Below are 20,163 nucleotides of genomic sequence, written 5' to 3'. Positions count from 1 at the left end.
TCCTCTCCATGCTTTCCTCCTACTTACCTCCTCAGACTACCACACTCCCTACAGCCAGCATTTACCAGCTTCCCAGAGAAGGAGAAAACAGAACAGTTTCTCTCCCAACCCTCCTCCTCCAGATAAAGCAGCTTCATCATCCCCAGCAGAGTTAAAGATAAGTAGTTTACCCAAGATCACTCAGGAAAGCCTATAGCAGAGGGGGGATGACCTGCCAGCTCTCCCAAACGCTGGGCTAAAGCCTAGCCTCTCTGTCTCACACAGCTGGGCTAACTGCCCTGCCCACCCACAAAACATGAAATAAGGTACAGCATGGCAAGAAGCCCACCATCCTGTTTCTGGGGGAAACGTACTTGCTCTGTAAGTCTAGATTTCAGACACATCCTCACCAGGTATTTCTGGGGGTAAAGGAGGGGAAAGGAGTTTGCAGCCAGATCAGTTTTGAGCTGACTGAACACCTGCAGGCAGCTCCTGACAGGCCTTCCTTCGTGCTGTGCACAGCCCAAGGGAAGACTGTAAAGATTACTCCTTCAATAACCCCCGGGCTTATTTTAACAGGCCAAAAATTAAGAAGTTGCTCCATGGGTCAGAACTCCCAGAACACCTTTCCCACAGTGCAATATAACAAAAGGAGATACTCTGGCCTCCAGAGAAGGCCTCACTCAATTAGGAACTTACAGGAAAAAAACCAAAAACATTTACTGCATATAAAACTGATGTTCAGGAGACGCTCCAGACACAGAAGCAATCCAGCACTGAGAGCCATCTATCTGCAATTTCATTTCCAGAGCAAGGGAAAAGGAAGTAGTTTAAAACAAACAAAGAAACCCACAAAAAGAAACCAACCCACACACCTCAAGTGTCCTACAGCCAACAAGCACCTGACCTTGCTGGTGGTACTTGGTGCTGCCTGGCCCTGGGGTGCTGTAGGAGGCTCACAAACATGGGGCACACATCTTCCAAGCCAAAGGACACTCAAGTCTGTAGTGACCCATCTGCCAGCACTGATATTAGGCTGCGGTTCAGCCAACCAGCGGTTCTCCAGTGGGAATGGAGGAGAAGGAAGCTTTCAAGGTTTGTGCTGGGAACAGCAGGTTCAGTCAAGGGCACTCCCTAGGCATGTGGGAACAAGGAAATCACATTACAGCCCACTGGAGGTTCAGCTGAGTCGCAACCTTCGGGCAACCTGCTACTGCATTGCCTTACTTAGAGATGAAACACAGCCTGCGGAGTACGTACCTGGGGAAGAAAGAAGAAACAACCGGGTGCATTTTCCCATTGGTTCTGCCATGCTTTATTGGCTTGCCAGGTTTATGTAACATTTGGCTTTTCACAGGGATGGTAAAGGGACAGATGCAACATTGCAGCTGTACAACACACAATACCAAGGATTCCACAATGACAGCACACTTACAGGCATTTCGGATGGGGAAAAAAAAAAAAAAAAAGCATTTTCTAGTTTGTCAGCAAAATGCAAATACATGTCCAGCGTAGTCAAAGTCCCAAAACATTCCTCAAGATGAGCGGACATGAAGTTTGCTCACTCAGGACAAGACCTCAATCACCAAACAGCGTGCAAGTGTAACACTTACAGCCAGATGGGTCATGGGCGCAGCAGGAACCTGCAACCCCAGGATCTAAAGAGCACCTGCAGCCTGGCTTGTGCACAGGCAGCAACGTGGCCATTGCTGTGACGTGGCCACTGGAGATAAACATGCTCCACAGCACTGGGGGGCCAGGCCTGCCCACCCTGGCAAGGCCAGAAACTCTTACAAAGAGCAAGGTATTAAACTGGACACTGAGAAGTGCAAAGGAGCACTGGTCAGGTTGCCATCAGCCACATACAGCCCAAGACTCCTTCCAATCACTTTAACATCTTTACTATGAAAGAACCACTGTTCATCACACCTTCATTTCACAGAAATAACACAGTCCTTCCCAGCACTGACAGAGGGTGTTATGGACAAACATGTTTTTACAGGCTAAAAAGAAATCTATGCTCTCTGCTAGGGAGCGTGCCACACACAAGGAATCCACATCAGAAGGCCACAGACTACCCTTTTTGCTGCTGCAGGCAGTTATTGTTATCTCCTGTCCCCCTTACAGGGGGACAGTCTAGAAGGCAGATCTTCTGTAGATGCTAGATGATAGCAGCATCTCTGCAATCCCTGGGAGCCCTGCTTTCCCGCAGACTGCGAGTGACCAACAGGCTCTGGCTGTTAAAGGGAAAAACCTTATTCCAGTATAGCTTTGATCTGCCTGGCAAGACCCAGTCTTGCCAGATGAGCAGTGTCGGTAGCTGGAGTTCACCCTGCTGCTCCATCCCTACTGCCTGCCCAGGAAGGAGAAGGGCAAAAGCAGCTCCTCTGTGCCATGACTGTCTCCTGCCAGGCTCTCTCTTAGGCCCCATCTGCAGCTGTCCTGTTTCAGATCAGACCTGAGCAGGTCCTAGCAGGGGAAAAGACAGAGGAGGACAGGAGAGATGCACCAGCTTTGCACACACACAGGCACCTACCCATAGGCCACCCACCCCACCCACAGGAACTCAAAAGCTGCTATAGCTTTACACATGGAAGAGTAATAAACTGTGTTTATTACTTTACCGGAGGAAGCAGTAAGCTTGGTGCACACACACACATGCAAGCACACACAACACACCACAGCTTTAAAAAAAAATAATAAGATCCCCCTTCAGATTTCAGAAACGTGCACACACAGGCAGGCACACACACTTCACCTCCTTGTGATAATTATTGAAGTTCTTCTCCTGAATAGAAAGCAGCTGTGTAGAGACTCCACCCAGCAGGTGCCCCTCACGAGGTTAAAGGGCAACTCCTATCCTACCCAGGCCCCATCCCTGGGCCTTCTTTCATGTTCCCCCCCACATCAGCCACTAAGGACATAGCACATCTCTTGCAGCCTACTATTGGCTGTCATCGCTGCAAGACAGCTGCTTCCAGGCCTTCAAGTGCAGCATGGTTGCAGAGCAGGGAAAGGAACATGGGAGCAGGGATGGGTCCCGAGAAGGGCACAGAGCAGCCTTGGCAGTGACATATGGGAACGCAAAGACTTTTTCCATGAAAAAAAAAAAATGTTAAAATAGATCACATGCCCGTACTTATCTTGGAGGCTGGGAAAGGCTAGTGATGGAGTTGACTCTCTCAGATGCTTCCCAGGGCCAACAAGTGCTCATATTCCAAGCAGGCTCCCCGCTTCCTCCTACTCCTTTGATACAAGGCTTAAAGTTGCATCTCCACCAGAGCAGAGTTCACAGGAATGGGGCAGCTGCCCCAAAGGGAACATCTGAAAACATCTGCTATGAACTCAAGGGGTCAGAGATGAACTCTAACACCCTCCTGTCCCCCTGCCACCTCCAGGGCAGCACATCTGGGAATCCATCTTCTTCCTCACCACCCAGCTCCAGGGATGCATCCAACTTCACTACCCTCCTCGCATGTGCCAAGTGCCTATCACAAAGCACAGGCCTGGCACGTGCAGCAGGCAGCACCCCACCGCAGCCCCACAGAGGGCTGCGCCACAAGTCCCAGGCTAACGTGCCTTGGTTTGAACCCGGGCAGCTGGAGAGAGCAAACAGTGTAACTTCTCTCCAGCTCTGCTGTGAAGTCTGTACTCATGCACTACACCAGGCCTCGTGAGCTCAGGTCATTGTCCCCCGTGGAAGTGACAGACCCCCGAGTGGTGACAGCAACAGCAGCAGATGAAAGAAGGGCGCTTAGGAATTAGGATTTTCTTTCTTAGACTAACCAGCTTCTTGGCTTCAAAAGTGTCTCGCTCATCTCGAAGTTTCTTGTTCATCTCTCTGCTCCAAAGGAAGGCACAGGAGAGAGACAAAGAAGCACTCATTGAAAATGGGGTAAAGACCAACATTTGAATGCTAGGAAGGAGAGGGAGCTTGGGTCACAGATAAAGATGCTCTTTATTGCCAGACAGGCTGGGACTTCCATCTGTTCCACCACAGTTAATAGGCTTCACATGGCCCGTTTAGTCAGCAAGAAAGACTAAACCCCTCCAGTGGAGGGATTAGTTGGTGCAATAACATAGCCTGTGCTCTACTGGAGCTGATCAGATTGCACAATACTGTCTGGCCTTAGGAAAACAGGCAGTATGTGAATGCTGCTTGAATACACCCCCATAGCTTCCTATGGAGAGAATGAGCACAGTGCTGAAACCTCAGCACTGCCGCTGAACCAGCGAATGGGCTTGGCAAGAAAAAGACCATCGGAAAGAAAGGACAATTCCCCATTCCCACCGCCAAACAAACCATCAACTTTGCCAGCCAGACTCCCAAGAGCAAGCAAGCAGGTTTTGAGTCTCCATTACACACCAAGGGCTCAGTATCTCCCAGCACCCCTGTGCTTACCTGAGGAGCTCTAGCTGCCGAAGGAGGCTCTGCTTCTCTTTCTGCATGTTCTTGGAGACTCTGAACACATCCCTGTGTGAAGGAAATTTAAAAAGTGGAATTTAATGGGAAAAGAAATATAAAGATCCCTTTCTCGGGGACATTCATGGCATTTGCAAAGATACAGGCCTGCCCTTTGCTAGGATGTTTTAGTGGAAGAGGCACAGCTGTGAAAGCCAGGACACCTGGGTTCTATCTCAGCTCTCCTGCTCCTCTTCTGTGTGAGGGTAGATAACCCGTTTTCCCCTTTTCACCCTCCAGTTTCCTCAATTACTAGAGACGGGAAGAATGCTTACTGCCATCTGGAAATGAAATACCCGAGTGAAAAGCAGTTGCGTATTATTAGATAAAGCTCCGAAACAGGCACACAAGTGATTAGCATAGGATCTGTAGGAACTTTGCAGAGGTGATGGTGAATTGGAAAATACAAGGAGGAGAAGCCTCCTTTAGACTGAGGGACCCTTGTATTTTTTTTTGTAGTGCTTTTATAGCCAAATATCAATGAACAAATTCATTTCCCAATAAAAGCAGGTGGGAGATGGCAGTATCACTCCCTGTTGAGGCTCGTAAGATCACTGGGGTTACTTCTCCTCCTCAAGAAGAGGTAGGCAATCCTCTGACAGGATGAAAGCTTCTAATTAGAGATCCTTATTCTTTAATTACTTGCACCATCTTTCCACTGTCCTGCTCTTCCTGCCTGCCCCCACCTGTCCTTCTGCTCCTGTTCAAGCTGGGCCTCTTTCTGGAGCTTCTGTAATTGCCCCTTCGCCACTTCCAGCTCCCCTTTGCTCTTCTCCAGCTCTTCCAGGAGGTTTTCATTCAGGTGCCGGAGCCTTTCATTCTGCACCCGGGTCTCTAGCTGCTCTGAGTTCAGAGACTGTAGCTGATGCTCTAGCTGCAAGAGAAAAGGAGGAAGAGGAGGAAGGGTTAAATACAGAGAGGAAGAGATTTGTGCTACAGTTGTGACTGCAAAAACAGACTGAAAGAGCAGATATAAACAAGGAGGCAGAAGTGAGGTAAAGACAACTTAGGTCTACGAGATTACCCATGGTGTCAAGAAGGTGAACAGGAAGCAATTATTTCTCACCGGTGTCGGCACTGGGGAGCAAGCAATGCAATTAAGCCAAGCATAGCTAAGGAAGCACTTCAGGCAGCGTGAGGAACTTGTTGCTCTCAGGCATTATGGAGATCAGAGTGCAAATGGGGGTGAAAGAAGGACTAGAAAAATTTGGGGGGGGGGGGGGAGGGAGGGGCAGAGGTGTGTTTTTAAGGAGTTTTTAAGCACTGATGTTGAGGTTCAACTTCTGGTTTAGGGACTTCCTGAGCCTGTGGCAGGTGAAAGGTGGACATATCAAAGTGCATTGGGCATGTCATGCTACACAGGTCCTGCTTTAAATGTTGACATATGGAAAGTCAAGCAAGTGAGTGGCCTTCACTCTAGGCCAAGCTCCTGATGGAGACAGGACCTCTGTTTTGTCCCAGTGTGTTGTTTTTATACCACCGGGGCACAGCTCCACTCTAGACAGTGCAACAAGACATCGGCATAACTAACAAGCCTGATTTGGGAAGTTCTACGCCTGCTGTCCTGTACTTAACCAGTGACTTGATTCATCGCAACATATAAAATGGCTGGCGTAGCTTGGGAAAGAGTCAAGGACAGAGACACAGCAGTCAGATCCACTCCTCTCAGATGATGAGCAGGGCACTGCTGGAAGGATGGTACTGACACTTCGGGGTCGAGTCAGCCATTCCAGCTAACCAGGACCCTCTGCTGAAGTCGGTGCTATGCAAAAATTATGGTCCCCATCTGAGAACTTATAGCTCAAATACAAAATCATGCAATTGTTGCTTTGCAACCGGAGAGGAGCACCAGGAGGCAGTTCTGGTCAGTGCAGTAGGTGGTAGCGTCAGCCTCCCCAGGGTTCAAGGCCAGGGGGTTGCAACAGAGACAGCAGCATGAGCAGAACAAGGCACCGGAAATCACGCTTCCTAAATCTCACTCAAAAAATTCTCCCAGCTTACAGCAGCCCACTCCCACACCAGGACCACAAAGACTGACAGAACTTTGGCTGGGACTGTCAAAGAGCTTTTGAGAATTGAACAGCCACCATCCACAGCTGCGGTCCCCCAGGCTGAACAGGCTCCTGTTCTCAGAAGTTTTGAGCATAGAGCTTAGCCCTCTAAATAGCATGTGTGACAACTTCTTGCCACCTAGAAAGTTAGGCAAGGGCACAGGGAGATGCGATTTCAGCACAGAACAGGGTCTCTTGTGGAAACCCATGCATACTTTAAGCCTGCCTTGTTTGTACCTTCAGGTAAACTCTCAAAGGGAAATTAAAGCAGCACACCATGGCACAAGCTGAAGTGCTTTTCCCCTTGCTGCCCTGCTCTCAGCAAACAATGCTCATGAAGGGGAGTGAACAGAGCTGACCTTTCCCAGGTCCCTAGAAACAGCAGCCCCACGTCCCTCCCAGCTGAGGCTACAAGCACAAGTCATGCCCAGCTCTGCCTGGGGACTTCCAGTCCTTTGGACCACACTCTGGGCAGTGGAGTCCAGTCTCAGAGAAACAGCAACTCCATCCCACAGCCTTTAGGTCCCTTAAGTAAGGCAGGGGACAGGCTTTCAGTAAAACTCCTGTCCCTCTCCGAGAAGTCTCTACTACACAAAATTCATCCTATTTTATGTTGCGTGTAGTCTGAAGTGATACTGTAGAACAGCATACTCACAATACTGGACTTGCGCCACAAGAGGGACCTGATTATCCACAAAGCTTGGTACAAGCCTCAGAGTTAAGAGCACCCAAAATGCCCATTTTGGTCAGAATAATGGTCCATCTGGCCCAGTATTCTCTGACCATAGAAAGAGGAGATGCTATTTAGGAAGAACATATCTGGACACGCTAAGGGCCACTCCCCTCAAACATCCCCAGCATCTACAGTCCTTGGATTAGGGAAGCTAGAGAGGCTATATCCCTGTCCACTCCTCCTTTTTGTAACCGTTTATGAGCCTGTTGCCCATTAGTTTGGCCAGTCCCTTTCTGAACTGCTGATACTGTCTGCCTCCACAACCTCCTGTGGCAACAAATTCTAGAAGTTCACTAGTCGCTGTGTAAAGAAGTATTTTCTTTTAAATGACTGTCATACTAGCTTTATCAAGTGTCCCCCAGCTCCGCTGGTACAGGGCTTAGTGAATAACAGCTCCACACGCACCTTATCCACCACCTTCCCGATATGGTAGAAACTCAGTAACAACCTCCCTCAGTAACCTCCTCTCCAAAATGAAGAGTCTAAGCTTTTCTAGTCTCTCCTCATAAGATAGATGCTCCATCTCCTTAATCATTTTAGCTCTCTGTACCTTCATATCTCAAGTAGGACACAATGGAGTTAGAGGAGACCGGAGTTGCACAAGCGCTTGAGAAATGGGCACACTGAGGTTGTGGGTAGCAGGAAAACGTCCTCTATCTTATTCTCAGTATCCTTTCTGATAGCACTCAAAGTTCTGCTGGCTTTTCTGGCTGCTGCACTGTGCTGGTGTTTTCAGAGAACTGCTGTTTCATCATCATCGCAGCTAGGTACCCAACTGGGAATCCCCAAGTTGCCAGCATCTTTCAGGTATCTCCCACAGCCTGTTTCTCTAGGGTCATGCCTGGGTTCTTCAGAGGAAAAGGAAAGACTCAGAATACACAGTCCTATACAAATACACATTCCATGGACAGTAGGTCAAAGGAAAGTTTCCACTTTGATCTCTTTGGTGACTGATTAATCAGTACGTCATTAGGTGCTGAAGTGCAAGTGTACAGTACGTACAGCTCTAATTGTCATAGAACTGCTAGGCTGTTTATTTTAAGCCAGATGAAGTGTTTTTTACCCTGGGTTATTCTGGAGTAGCCAGAAAACACAGACCAGAGAGATTTGGCTCTTGCATGTCCATAAACAGCTTTCTTACAGGCCATGGAAGGCTCCAAACTCACAACTTCTAAATCTTTACCCAGTCTTCCTTGCCAAGTAAAGTTATTGTCAATCTGATGGGAGGAGTACAAGAAAAGAAATCAAAGCAGATAAGAACATGAGTGTGGGGGGGAGAAACGTCCAAGGCAGCCATTACAGCTGAAGAAGACAAACCAATCCACTTCAACACCTTCAGAGACTGGCAGAGAACTGGACTAGCTAGCACCAGCCCATAGCAGATGAAAACCATCCTCAGTCAGAAGAGGGCGCAGCAGAAAGACACTAGAAGGTGGCATGCTTCTTTAGAAAGGCTTTGGGCCCTGTTACCTTCTTCTGGCGGTAGAGGATTTTCTCTAGCTCCTGCTCTTTGCTATGCAGTTCCTTCTGAAGCAGATTACTCCTGTCATGTCTCAGTGCTTCCTGCAGCAGTAAAGATACATGGCTATGCATACAACATCCAGCACGGTAAGAGCTGTTCCTTGGCCACATAAGCCACCAGCCATTCTTCAGACCGGAGAAAGTTTGAGGACTCTCCAGTCAAGAGAGACGATGTACCTGGCAGATCAGCCTCTCCCTTTCTGCTTTGATCTGTTGCTCCATTTCTTCATAAAGGCACCTGACTTCTCGGTCATGGTCTGTCTCCTTCCTACAAAAGGAAGGGTGCAGGCAGGTCAGGACAGAGAAAGAGAACGCAGAAAGAAAACAGGAGAGGAGAGTGGAGAAAGGTTCCTACTAACAGCCGATTGCAAGGTTAAGTACAAAGGAGTGTGGCAATGCCAAAAACATATTGGAATGGGATTTTAGCTGGACCAAGTGTTATGGGTTGGCATTAATACAAAACAAACTGTGGGGATCAGATCAAGATAAAGTCATTTCATTCACAGCAAAAAACATCTCACACTGTCTTGTAACACAGTCTCCACTTGCATTTGAGGCATCAAATTGCATCAACCGGCTCCTGAGAGCAAGTGGTCATGACATTCTCCTTACCGCTTCAAGGCCTGCTCCATAGACTCCTTCTCATGATGTGCCTCCCTGATGTACGATGAAACACGCAACAGAAACTCCTCAAAATTGGACAAGAGCTCTGGACGCTCCTTTCGTAGCCGGACCCAGAGCTCCCGAACCTCGCTTGGACTGGAGCAAGCATACAAGAGAGAAGGAAAGCAAATGAGTTTATTAAATTGTTATTCCAGTTCCAATATGCATTCAGGGACAGGTGGACTGCCCTTCTCCCATGACCTTCTGCATTTCACCACCATAGCAAAGAGGGAGGGTAAATAGCAACCAAGTGATGTGGAGTGAGATCTACTGCCATTATTGGTTAGCAAGAGATTAAAATAGAGGAAGTAATCTAAAGAAGAAAAGTCACCATGAAGCAAATCTGAAATTACTATTTTTCAAGTATTCAGTAATAATACATTTAGTGTGTAAACCAAGATTTGAAGATCGGAACATCCAGCAAATTTGTTATGAGCTGTGATCAAGCAGCAAACTATTATAATCCAATGGTTTTTAGTGCACATCACCTAGGTGTAATCCTCACACCAAGACTGTACTGGTGGATGCTAATGTCCTTGTCAGTTGTTTTTTTTTTTGTTTGTTTGTTTGTTTTTTTACACACAAGTGTGGAAACTAAGGCATAAGGAAAAGAAGCTGATGTCCTAAGGTGTCACCTCAAGTTTGCAATAGAGGAAGCCCTCGAAACCCAAAGTCTTGACTTTCAGAGCCTGCAATAACCATTACACTGTACTGGCATTTAATTCATCACAGCTAGAACACAGCACTTTTAAACTTTTTCTTTCCCATAGAGTCTCTTAAGCCAGCAGGGACTGAGATAACCCTTCCTGCTTCTCTTCAAAGGCTTTTTGGGGAAAAGCTTTTTTTTTTTTTTAATCCATGACACGCATAGGAGGAACTGCCATTAAATGTACAAAATAATTATACTCATAGACATTATTTGGGTAGAGATTTTTCTTTGTGTATATATTTGTCTCCCTTAACATTCTTTGTGCAAAAACAAAAAACATACCAAGAAGCCCTTGATATCTTGTGATGGTGGTGGGGGATATTCTCCCTTTTCTTCCTCCCTCAAGTTGAAAGTTACTAACACTTCATCAAAATCTCATTCTTTACATAACAGAAAATATCCAGTCCTACTTATAAACAAACCCATCCTTCTTCAGCAAAAATAATGAAGATAGACAGGACAGCCACTACATCACCTCCAATTAGCTTCTGTTTTGTGTTAATTCTTTACAACAGCTGGCTTGCCACAAAAGCTTCACATGAAATAGCTACTGAACTCATTGCACAAAACCGCAAGTAAGCGGTCAAAACAAAACACAGGATAACCCCACTTTAAAACTTGATGCTTCTCAAAGCAAGAGTTGTAAACAGCAGTGACTATTTATCCAGGACAGTAACATAGCCTTTCACAGGGTCACCCCGTTACTCAAGGCATATCAGCCTTCCAGAATTTTTCTTAACAGGAGGAAGAGCTTAGCCTTAGAAGACACATGCAGGTGCTTTGCATCACAATGCAAATGAGAGAAAAATTCTGTTTTGTGACAATGCAGCTCTGCAAGCAGCAAGCTCCTGCGCTCTCAGCTTCCATCAGTGACGGTCCCTACATGGGACAGGCTGCTCCCTGCAACCTGGCAACACTGCTGGACTACAATGCCTGAAAGAAAGGGCTGCCACGGATGCTGTTGGGCCACCCCACTCAAATTTCAAGGCTCAGCTGAGCATCCCTTGCCCAGCTTGGCCTCTCACCCTTTTCAAGGCCAGCCTAGTCCCAAGCAGCCCCTTGAGCACAGCTCTTTCACACAGTCTCTTAGAACTAAGGTTGTCTGAACATACGTGAATGATGACATACCATTTTGGAAGAGACAGCACACTTGTCCTCCTCACCTGATCTAACTCTCACATACTTGTTTTGATTTGCTGTGTGCAGACAGGTTTCCATGTCACCAACTGCGACATTTTACAGCTGTAATATGAATTTATAGTTTGGGAAGCTATTCAAGAAAAGCTCTGCCGTAAAAGCAATTGATAACTGTTCGATGAGATAACCCACACTTCACTGCATTTGTTACTGAGCATAAGAAAACACAAGACCGCAAGACAAAAAGCCCAAACTGCTTCAGAGACAAGCAGCTCTGTCCACCTCCTTGGACTTTGCGGGTACTCTGAACTTTTGGTATTGCAAGATCAAGGCGGGTAGAGGTGAAGCCATGAGGTTCCCCAACGTACTCGTCAAACACTTGGGCTGCTCCAAGCTGCTCCATCACGGAACAGAAACGTTTCTCTTCTTCATCATCTGCCGGGTCCATGTCATCTGACCAGCCTGACTCAAAGGTCTCCTCATGTCTGGAGTGATCTGTGCTCCCAGTTCCTTGACACAATTCAATCCCTATTAACTTCTCTGGTGGAAGGAGAAGGGAAGAAGGGGAGGGGGGGGAAAAAAAGTCAAGTTGGACATCATTTACTTGTGTCATTGTGCTATTTAAATGGCAACCTGACACAGCTCCATGAGAAGCTGCCTGCATGCTGTTATTGTAGAATACAGCTCTTGGTCAGTAAAGAGCCTCCGTTCTGACATCCTGAGCAATGTCAGCTTCCAATCTGCAAGGCTGGGACTGAAATAGGCTTCCAGCCTGACTACGAGCTCCTCCTGCGCTGCTCGCACCCAGGCTGAGATGATGTACCACCCGCGCGGCCTTGGAGTCTCAGCACGGGAAACATTTGGCATTAGCTCACTTCACTCCAGTGGAGGGGCGCTGGGGGTCCAGTTGCCAATGGTCCCTGGTCAAGGGCCACAAAGTCACCCTGGGATTGCAAGCCAGGCACTGAATAGCTCCGTGCCTCAGCTTCCCCAGCTAAAAAAAAAAAAAAAAAGAGGTGGTGGGGAAAGAGATAATCACCCTTCCCTTCTCATGTGCCACATCTCTTCTGATTCAAGCGCTATAGGACAAGGGCTGCCTCTTGCTAGGAACGTGTATAGTGTCTGAACAAGAGACAGTTAATCGCTGAGCACCCCCTCCCGCCCCATCCCACGTAAGGATGGCTTCCAGCTATCCAGATCCTGTTTCACACTGAGACATTAATGCCTTGAGAACTTCATGCTATTCAAGGAATGTGACAAATATTGGTATCAGGGACAAATTCTGCTTAAAGAAACAAATCAAGCAATCCTCTCCAGAATCCAGCCCTCATCCTGTATACAGAGACCAGACCCTCATTAGGAACTACCCTTCCTTTCTAAAATGTATCTGCTTGGTCCAGAAGGCAGAGGTGACATCCAAGCCACAGGGCCAGGCGCCAAGGACTTTCAGAGTATGGATGAGAACATGAAGCTGCTCTTTGAGGAAGAAGTCCAAAGCCTGTGTACCTCAAGTCAAAGTCACTTAACCCCATCACTCCTGGCTCCAAGCTACATCTCCTTACCATATCCTCTCCATTAACTACTTATGATGCTGTGAGGAGTCATCTGTAAAAGAGTACTGAGGTTTTATTTGATGTGAGCTCCTTTTCCCTCCCCATCTTCCCTCTGTCTGTGCTCTGACACCACGGACTGTGCCCAACAAACAAGCAGTTTGCCCCACTGTGCTTCCCTCTCCTCCCAGGCAGCTACACCTTCTCTGCACCCTGAGTGCCTGCTAGAAACCTTGAGGCTCAAGACCACTCTGGTCCAGCATAAAATACAAGCTGTTTGGATTTGCAATGGATTTCTCCCAATACAGGGAGCAATGCAGAAGAAGGGAGGACCTGGAAGCTTCTCTCTTGCTCTTAAAACCATGTGCTTAAAAAACTTAAAATGTGGACAGATAGGCCTTACTCCAGCTTAAAACCTGGAGGCTTGGACAGTCCATTAAGGAGATGGGCTTGGATTAGGCACTCTGAATGTTTGCTTTAAAGAAAGAGTTATTATCTCTCTTCTACAACTAGGAAAATTGAGGTAGAGAATGATCTGAAGATTGGTTTGACATCCCAGAAGGATCTCATAAATTGCTTTAAACAACAATATGCCAGGGCAAACTTGTGAGTTGGAGGCAAAGCCTGAAAAGGATTCAGGGAAGCCAGACACAAAGGGTGACCATAAGGAAAAGAAATGCAGAAATGAACTGTTTTGTCTAGACTGGAGTAAATCCCATGGAGTTAGGCTGCCAACACAGCCTGACAACTTGTTCTGTTTCAGACTTAGTCAGAAGGGTCAGCCAGGACAGTTGGCACGAAGAGAAGAAATCTTGCCTGCCTGTACCACCAAAGGCCCGGAGGCAGGTGCTCACGATGCCTGTCCAGGGCTACAGCTGCAGCAAACATCTCAAGCAATAAGATTTGGAAATAACCAAGTCACAATACAGAAGGTATGGTGGATGCCAAAGTGCCCAAATGGCACCCGCTCACTTTCCACACAAAGCCAGGCAGAAAAGCCCATGCTCTCAAGAAGACTCCTGCTCCTGATGAAGCACCAGACAAGGCTTCACACCCACAGCAGGCATATCAAGGAGAAAGAGGCATAGCTGCTTGGATCCAGTGGATGCAAAGCCTCAAGGAGGGGGACAGCAGGTGAAGAGGCTATTACATACACACCCCTCTCCAACAATATTCATGTAAACATGGGGCACTGTGCAAGACAACTGGTACAGCTTCAGCAGAACCACTGTAATTTCTGTTTTCTTGCCAACATAAAACGTCTTGTCACAGAGAGACTTTTTCCTACCTCTGTTTTTGTGCAGTTCTTACCTAGTCCCATGCTGAACTCCACAGGCGTCAGGTATCCATTATTGTTCTGTTCCAAGCTGTCAAAAACAGTCTCCAGCTGCTCAGGCGTAAGGGGGAGTTCGTTCTGGAGCCGCTACAGAGACAGAAGAAAGGACAAGATGAAGGCATGACTCAAGTCTTCCATGTGACTCGCTCTGCCCCTGCTGTCCCCCAGCAATGTGCCCTTATAGCACTGCATCCCAGCTGGGATGTGACAGTCTGCCAGGACAGCTGAGTCATGACACAAACGCCTGTCTGGGCCTACTGACATGGCAAGGCTTTCCATTACTGGATGATTCAACCAGGACTGCATAGAGGGAACCTCAGGCTATTTTGTTTGGAGGGAGTTCAGCCCTCTCCCTCCCCCAGTTCAGACCTGCTCCCTCTAGGTCACTGCCTGCCTGCCCAGCACTCTGACCAAAGGCAGCTGCACTGAAGGGCTGAAGCTCTCACAGCGGCGTGGCAGGTACCAGCTCCATCACTGCCACCAGAGCGGGACCACGGGCTTATGATTTGAGATCCAGAGAGCCTGGATTCAATTCCCAGCTCTTCCAGGAAATCCATCGCAGATCATAAGCAAGACATTCAGTTTATGTCTGAGTTAGCTTTCTTCTGCCGTCTCCCGGCTGTTGGGATTGTATCATTGTTCCCAATATACAGACAAGGAACAGACAAATTTCCTTTTATAATAAATGTGTATTTAGCATGAAGGGATCGTTCCCCTACAGAGCTTCAAATTACCAAGTGCAGCTAAAATCCCATTACTGTCTGTTAAACACATAGCTGTAGACAAAGCTTCATAAATATCTATTAACTTAAGTATACAAAATTAGGCATCACATAACCCACAACAAAGTGATTCTATAATTAATCCAGCTTTTGCTTATTAAACAGGTCCTGCCAAGTGATAATTATAGATGGAGTGAGAGATAGGACAGAAGAAAAATAATTCTTATGCAACCTTCCCAATAAAGTTGTTAAAACAAAAGACACAAAGGACTGGAGATTCTGTTGGCAAACACTGTTTCTGTTAATAGAAAACACTAGAATACACTATTCCAGAGAAAAGTTATAATTCAGGCCTAAAGTGAGTTTTTGAGGTAAGGCTTTAGCCATGACTAAAATAATAAAAAAACAAGAACAAAAAAAATAGACCTTTTTTGTTAAGGGGCTGGTGGATAGTTTTTCTGCTGCTGGTGTTTTTTGTTGTTGTGTTTTTTTTTTTTTTTTTACTAAACTAAAGTAAAAAAACATCAGCTGCGTACTTAAGGGACTGTTACAAAAATGTTGATGTTATGCATCCCTTAAAAATTTGGAATTGCAGTCCTCCTTGTCCCAAGGGTTTTGGAGACAAAAACTGGGATTTTTGATTCCTAGCAGCTGGCTGCAGCAGAGTCCAACTTCAAGAAACCAGAACGACACAGAGCCTGTACACATGCCCACGCTTACCAAGGTAAAGACATGCCACGTTCCACCCAGGCCCTTCTGGCTCCCATGACTGTACAGCTCCTCTTGGGAAGAGCTGTAAAGGGGAAGGAGCTGTTAAAGCTGAATGGGGAAGGATTTTTCCCTCACCTGCATGTCCACCTTGGTGATAAAGCCCTTCTCATCCTTGTCACACAGCCGGAAGAGCTCCCTTGCCTTCTTGAGCATCTCCACCTGCACATCTTCCAATTCACTCATTTGGCTGGAAGGAGAAGCACCAGGAACCACCCCATCCTCCTCGTCCCCCTCCTCTTCTCCTTCCCAGCGGCCGTATCCCAAGAGTGCTCCCCTCTGGTTCTCCATCTTCTCAAAGCCTTTCCCCCCAGGGCAGTGGCAAACGGAAGAGCTGTGGGGCAGGAAACAGAGAAACCCCAGTCAAAGATGTTCCTCCACCTCCACCCCACATATCACCTAGTTACATGTGGTCTGAAAGAACAACATTCAGCATCCATAGCCGTTACTGAGGGGAAGAGGTAAAGAGAGATCGTGAGCAGAGTTTGCCACAGAGGTACAGTCCCTACTGAACAGGGGCGTAACTGAGCCCACCACAGAGATACAACCTGGCACACTGACGGGCTCCAGACCACTCATCTAGCAAGGATGCTAGATTGCCACCGCTCCTCCTCTGGCTCAGACCTACAGGGAAATCGGAGATCTCTGCTGGCAAAAGCCAGGTGCCAAGGGAAGGTTTCAGCAGAGATGAGAGGATGGGAAGAGTATATTCGACACGTGGGTAACTCTGTTTGTGCACGCAGCAGTACTGCCCATCCGCAGAGACGAGGGGCTGGAGCACCGTGGGCAGGGCCAGCTCCCAGCTCTCATACAGCTCCCTGGCTGCCCCGGTCGGGACACTTCTCGCTCCCCCTCACCGGAATTTCCCACCAGCTTCATTCTTCAACCCTTTGGGGCCAGGCTTTCACTCTACTTGCTCTGCCAGCTGGGAGAGCGCAGGCAACACGCAGAAGAGACACAGGAAAGTGCACAGTCCCGAGCCCTCAACTGGGGAGGGGGCCGCAAAGAAGGCACACTTCTGTCCTCTCCCTGCACACCCAGACACAGGCAGCAGGACTAATAGGGGGGTAACAGGAAAGTGTCTTTTTGGATGCAGAGGTTCTTCAGCGAAGACAAAAAGCAGCTCCTGGGGTGTGAGTGCACACTCTGCTCCACTACCCCAATACCTGAGCTCCTGTTCTTGGTTTCTTTAGTAGTAACACTTCCCTTTCCTCCTCCTGTTGCTCATTTGTGCCACCCTTGAACACCAAAGCTGCATCACAACTCTAAGAGCCCAGAGCAGGACAAAGGCAGAAGAGCAAGATCCATGCAAGCAACAGAGGAATGAGGAGAAGGAATGTTTCTCCCAGCCCTCTCCCACCCCAGTCCCCCAACTGACCTTCCACCTCTGACATTTGCCTGTTAACACTTCCCAAATAGTAACTCCATCTTCTTTCGTGTTATTACAGTACAAAGAAAGGTCAGAAAACTCTTACACTGGCATATAAGACAGGAAAAATTCAATAAGCTGGCCACTCCTCCCCCTCTTGCCTCCCAGCCTCTGTTTTGAAAGTTCATAAGCTGCCAAACAGAATTTTAATCTGAAACGTTCACCTTTGAAGGAAGGAAACTCCACGATCATGGAGACATATCAGATGCCAAAGAAAATAATTCCCATTATTTACAAGTACCTGAAACAAAGAGGCTAAGAAAGAGAGCACCCCTCTAAGTACAGCATTGTGACTGTAAAGATGCATACAATACATCCCTATCCCAACTCCCCTTCCGACTTACTGATCCAACCTAACACCCTCCAGACACCTTGTCTTCAGCAGCACCACCACTTCTTAGAGCCTTGTTGCACTGATTGCTTTAGACGTCTCCTTCTCCAGAGCTACAGTCTGCATTGCAGGGCAGAAGTGAGCTGTGCAAGCAAGCTGAGAGCAGATTTAAATAGTATGAGCCAAGGAGTTTTTTTTTTTTTTTTTTTTTAAATCGCCAGGAAATAAAAAGCCATGTACAGATGCCGCGATAACAGCCAACTTAATTCTGTTTGCACTACTAGTACACTAGAAGGATAGAGAACAACATGACTGAGAAGAATGTCACAAGCATGAAATGTATGAAACTAATACAAAAGGAGAAGGCAATTATGTACTCTGCTATTTGAGTCTGCTTATTACTGCTGCTCAGTGAGCTAGAGGGTGGTTCTGCTTCAGAGAACAACTAGATCACTTCACTCTCCCTTTCAAATGAGTATTTTTTCAGGGCACCTCAGTTCAGTGTCACTTAAAAAACATATTTATTGAAATACTGCAGAGGACCATCTAGAAATTAGTACTACACATACGCCTTCTAGTCAAGTTAGTCATCCCAGGCAAGCAATGAACATAGAGCTAGGACTCCAGCTTTGGGGAATCCTGGGGCTGAAAGAAGGGAAGAGAGTAAGAAAAGGGTGAAGGCAGAGGGAGTCTGTCTCTGTCTCTCTCATAAGCCCTCTTGCTGAAGCTTTCTATTTCATATTACAGAGCAACATTTGGAGACTAAAGCTTGATTCTATCCCTTTAGTTGGACAGTCAGCTTGCTTCTGATGGCAAGTCTGCACACGGTAGCAGTAAAGAAGCTAGAAAGAACCCCAGCTTGGGTTTTATATATTAAGTAAAAGTTGCAGAGTTGGCCTTGGCAGGGGGGGTGACACAAATATCTTTAGCTGCAGAGATTTTACAGGTCATTATGCTGAGGAGTCACATAGCTACAGCAATAAATGATAATTATCAGCTGCTACAGGCCATCTTGCTGAAGATCTTTGCCAGACCCGTTTCTTCCACGCAGACACAGTCACAGCACAAGCACGTGGGGGCAGAGGTGGACACAGAACAGGAGCTCAGAGGAAGAGCCATGACAGGATTGCAAGAAGGCACAAAATGAGAAAAAGCAGAAATAAGAAACACTGAAGGTACCATTTTCTGAAACATCCCTCTCACCACCCAACTGAAGTCCTCAGCAGTACAAAAAAGAAAAGTCCTTATTTTCTTGTTAGCAAGTTCATCGTTTCTATTTCAAAAGCCAGCGCAGCACATACAGGTGATATCTCCCCAGCTCTCCTGCAGCAAAAAAAGGTTGAACAAGGAGGATGTTCTATTCTCTCAGAGACACATTACACCCCTTCCTCTAGCATCTCCTTTTATCAAAAGCCCAGCTGTATTGCAGCTCTAAAACATTAGCCAGGCTGAAAGTCTCTTCGTTAGAAGAGCTGGGGACCTGACATAGACACGAATCTGAAAGGATTTGACTCATATACGTAAAAGACCAAGCCCATTAATTCAACATTCAGAGTACACCGTCTCTTGTTCAGGCTGCTTCAAGCGGCTTGAAGCCAGATGTGGCTCTCTCAAAGGCGGGATGACCTTGCAGAAGAATAAAGCTGCAAATAAAAGAGAGCCCAGTAAATAAGATTACAGGACAGCTTTCAGATGAGACTTCTCTCCAGAGGCCTTCGACAGAGAAGTATTTCTGCATCCCCATTTGCAAGGGCATGGTCTTTGTAAGGCACGATATAAATGCAGGTGAGGCATGACGCAGAACTCAATCTAGCAAGGGCTGTCAGACCTTCTCCAGGTAAAAATCGTTGCAGCAAAGCGTTGATGAAGCACTTTTATCAGCAAGGTAAAGAGCATAACTAAATGATAACCTCAGAAGAGGATGAGTTCATAAGACTAGAAACCCTGAGGACTTGTCCCAAGATGGAGGCCAGCATTGCTGCCTGAGGGCGAAGGATCAGCTTGGCAAGAACCACATCCGCCTGACACAGGTGGAGGAGCCAAAGAAGAAAGGTGCAGGCTTCATCAGCGGGACATAAGCCAAGTCAGAGCACGATCTTCCAGTGAAAACTCCCCAGGTTGCTACAGAAGCTTCACAACAGAAGACCCACCAGGATTCATTTTTCCAGCTCTCATCTGGCAGGACAAGATAGTCATTGAGACAATACCAGTTAAACATTAATTTCCACACCTAGCCTGGTGTCAGGACAATCTCTATACCCTGGGCTTCTGATCTGCATTGTAAGAACATCTGTAATGGGCTCTGATTGTCCTGACCAACCTGTAACCACCTCTCTGGGTAATGTTCTTCTGCAGCTCCTTCCTCCCCCGTCGTAAGGGTTTGGCTGCCTGTGCAGGGACCTCCACTCGTGCATCCACTGCCTGTCAGCTCAGGAGCTGCACTTAAGCTCAGGTCCTTCCTTTAGTTACGCTGTAGCTATGCTCGTGCCTTGACTTGCTGAACTGATTTTCTGGTTTGTCCTCAGACCTGCCTTGTCACTATGGACTCGATCACTGGACTCTCGGACCTGCTCTGCTCTTCTTGCTCAGGTCCTGTGGGCCTGAGTGCTTGTCAGTGAGGGCACTGCCCTGCCTGCCTTGCCATCACCCTCACGTCCCGGCTCCTCTTCCCTTGCAGAACAGGCAGCTCCTGCTGCTTCTTGACAGAAATCTCCCTGAGAGATGCTGGCAACATCTGTGACCTTGGCAAGGTCAGGGAGACAGATGAATGGC

At 47.3% G+C, this 20,163-nt stretch overlaps 1 protein-coding gene across 6 annotated transcripts in view; it reads right to left on the bottom strand.

Annotated features, from left to right (window-relative positions):
• Positions 1–20,163, bottom strand: part of CRACR2B (calcium release activated channel regulator 2B) — a 50,413-nt gene that overhangs the window by 13,500 nt on the left and 16,750 nt on the right. For 5 of the 6 annotated variants that reach the window (XM_068944731.1, XM_068944732.1, XM_009674388.2 and 2 more), the window contains 9 exons: positions 15,710–15,965; positions 14,117–14,228; positions 11,624–11,795; positions 9,359–9,505; positions 8,924–9,014; positions 8,696–8,788; positions 5,128–5,315; positions 4,382–4,453; positions 3,766–3,820 (listed from right to left, as the gene is read on the bottom strand). In XM_068944731.1, the coding sequence (XP_068800832.1) occupies positions 3,766–3,820; positions 4,382–4,453; positions 5,128–5,315; positions 8,696–8,788; positions 8,924–9,014; positions 9,359–9,505; positions 11,624–11,795; positions 14,117–14,228; positions 15,710–15,922 (1,143 nt within the window). In that variant the 5' untranslated portion in view covers positions 15,923–15,965. Of the gene's footprint in view, positions 1–3,765; positions 3,821–4,381; positions 4,454–5,127; positions 5,316–8,695; positions 8,789–8,923; positions 9,015–9,358; positions 9,506–11,623; positions 11,796–14,116; positions 14,229–15,709; positions 15,966–17,404; positions 17,526–20,163 lie in introns of those variants that run through there. The other variant, XM_009674386.2, reaches the window with a different exon arrangement.

Source organism: Struthio camelus, chromosome 5 (assembly GCF_040807025.1).
Source record: "Struthio camelus isolate bStrCam1 chromosome 5, bStrCam1.hap1, whole genome shotgun sequence".
Taxonomy (NCBI): domain Eukaryota; kingdom Metazoa; phylum Chordata; class Aves; order Struthioniformes; family Struthionidae; genus Struthio; species Struthio camelus.
Note: the sequence above shows the minus strand (reverse complement) of the source record. Positions and strands in the feature narration are given on the sequence as shown.